This window comes from Lucilia cuprina, chromosome 4 (assembly GCF_022045245.1).
Source record: "Lucilia cuprina isolate Lc7/37 chromosome 4, ASM2204524v1, whole genome shotgun sequence".
Lineage (NCBI taxonomy): Eukaryota > Metazoa > Arthropoda > Insecta > Diptera > Calliphoridae > Lucilia > Lucilia cuprina.
Window position 1 is genome coordinate 87744282 of NC_060952.1, and position 2861 is coordinate 87747142.

Here is a 2861-nt window from a genome sequence, read left to right on the forward strand (position 1 = left end):
TCTAGTTCTGTTCTAGTTCTGTTCTAGTTCTGTTCTAGTTCTGTTCTAGTTCTGTTCTAGTTCTGTTCTAGTTCTGTTCTAGTTCTGTTTTAGTTCAGTTCTAGTTCTATTATAGTTCTGTTCTAGTTATTTTCTAGTTCAGTTCCAGTTCAGTTCTAATTCTTTTCTAGTTCAGTTCCAGTTCAGTTCTATTTCACTACTGAATTCTTATACAAATTTTGTTTCACAAGTCCATGAAAAATTCTTCCAGTTCAGTTCAGTTATAGTTCAGTTCTATTTCAATACTGAATTCTTATACAAATTTTAAATTAAAAATTCTTATATGAGGTTATATAACTTTAAATCATTTCAATCAGTGCATAACTGACCTTACCCACCATTGATTGCTGACCCCAAATACCAAACAATATCTATGTGCAAAATTTTATGAGTATCGGTTCATAAATGACGCATGTAAAGTCCTCTTCAGAAAATTACTCATACGCTCAGGGTAAAAAATAGAACAAAAATATTTTATTTTTAAAAATTAACATTTTTTTAGTTTAAAATATATCGGTTCATAATTGATTTAAGCCATATGCCAAATATAACCCTGATGTTTATAGGGGAACATTCCATTTATGGCACACTGTTTAATGGTAGGTATATGAGATTCGAATATAACATTCTCACTTGTTTTTACTTACCAGCTTTTTTTTCTTTTCTTTCAACAACTTTTAAAACATGTATTTTGCAATTTGAGTATAATCAACATCACCAGAACTTTGAACTCTACTAAAATAACCTTCTTATAGACAGTCTGTCAGTTAGTCAATGTTGTTCTAAACACAATATTCTTTTTACAATTTCTGTTTATTAAAAATTTAAACTTGATTTGTTGTTATTTTAACTTGTCTATAGCTAGGTTGTGTTGTTGTCGTTCTTATCTAGCATTTTAAAATTTAACATATTGTTGCTGCATTGTAGTAAGCAATTATTTGTTATAGGTTTTATTTGGTTTTTGTGCAATACACTACTGTCATGTTGTACAATTGAATTTAATATTTAATAATATTACAAACTTCTATCAATGTGTGGCCACAGGCAATAGTAGCCTATCTTGATAACTATGTTTTTGAGAAATTTTATTTTTTAACTTAAGCGAATTTATAGATTAATTTTTTTATAGTATGCTTTTACACAAATTGTCTTATGACGACTTACGTGGATTTTGATTGTGTTCACAACCATATATTTGTTAGCATGTACTTTTGATCATTTAAGTACACACTTTTACAGCTACAGGCTATCATAAGACTACTAGGTTACACTTTTATAAACAGCCTTTTATAGAAATATTCATTTGGAAATATAAGGATCTGATTTTCAAAATTAAAATTTTTCAAAAATAACAACCCTATTAGCAAAGTCACTAAACAATGTTAAAGCTTAATAAAAACTTAAATTTTATTTTTGTTTTTTTCTTAAAATATAAAATCAATTGATCCAAATTGTTTCTTGTGCCCAATATTTTTAAAATACAAATTTTCTATATAATCATACAGTGAGCATTAGAAATAACACTTACAATAGACTTTAAAATTATGCATGTTTCATAAACAAAAATGTCCTCCTTGTCTTATTACTTGTTTTCAAATTTAAAACCATAATTTCTATAAATTTTTCAAGGCTTTGCTGTAAAATTCTAATATTTATATTATTATACCCAGGTGTGTTTTTACTTTTACCACATACTGTTTATGTAATATTAATACTTTACAATTTTTATTTATCTCCGTTATCCTTTTTTCTTGCAACTTTTTCAATTTATTTGTACAAGTAAACTATATAGAGTGTTTGTATGCAAGTATATCTGTAGTAAAAGGATTTTTGTGTTGTTCTATATTGTGTTGTATTGCTTTAAGGAATAAAGTCATAAATAAAATTGTTGCTAAATAATAAATCTAGCAGGTTTTTTCTTCATATTCTGTTTTTATTTTGGCTCTCACTTGTATTCTCCTCCAGCAAATTGTGCTTGCACCATCATTGTGTGGCAAATAGATTTTTTTTAGTATTGCAACCCATTTCCAGATTTACGCCCCTATTTTCTCTGTGTGCGTTATTTTGTGCAGACAACAATATGAAATATTTAACTTAACAATATTTATTCTTTATAGAAAATATAATTTGTTTTCTTCTTCCTCAAAGAATATTTTTTCATTTATTTCTATTCTTGTTCTCATTGCAGATGGTGAAATACTACGTGTGTTGGTTAATAGTTCTGCTCAAATTAAATGTGATGTTGGCTCAAGTTTACCAGATGATAAAGTACTTTTAGTTGTATGGTATAAAAATAATTTACCCATATATAGGTAAGTAACACAAATGTTGAAAATAAAGATATTTCATAAAAAAACACTAGAAAAAGAACTAATGTTTGTAATAGTTAAGAGCACTAAAGTGGTTTTTAGGGAGAAAAAATTATGATGTTAAAGTACAAAGAAAAGTTTGTGTGAACTACTATTAAAATATAAATTGAAATTAAAAGTATTTTTTAATGCTCCTGGTTACTAATGGAAAAGTATATTTTCCAACACCGGACAAAAATTAAAAAAACTAAAAATGTTGCTAAATCTATTAAAATCTACTTCAATTCCAGTTTATTTTTAGTTTAGTTCTAGCTTAGTTCTAATTCAGTTCTAGTTCAGTTTTAGACTAGGACTAGAACAATTTTAGTTCAGTTCTAGTACGGTTCTAGTTCAGTTCTAGTTCATTTCTAGTTCTAGTTCAGTTCTAGTTCAGTTCTATTTCAGTTCTAGTTCAGTTCTAGTTCAGTTCTAGTTCAGTTCTAGTTCAGTTCTAGTTCAGTTCTAGTTCAGTTC

General features: G+C 27.2%; 1 protein-coding gene across 1 annotated transcript in view; it reads left to right on the plus strand.

The window, feature by feature from the left end:
- Window positions 1-2861, plus strand: part of LOC111680687 (cell adhesion molecule 3-like) — a 172794-nt gene that overhangs the window by 125029 nt on the left and 44904 nt on the right. The window contains exon 3 of the mRNA XM_046947957.1: window positions 2228-2353. Within this exon, the coding sequence (XP_046803913.1) occupies window positions 2228-2353 (126 nt within the window). The remainder of the gene's footprint in view (window positions 1-2227; window positions 2354-2861) is intronic.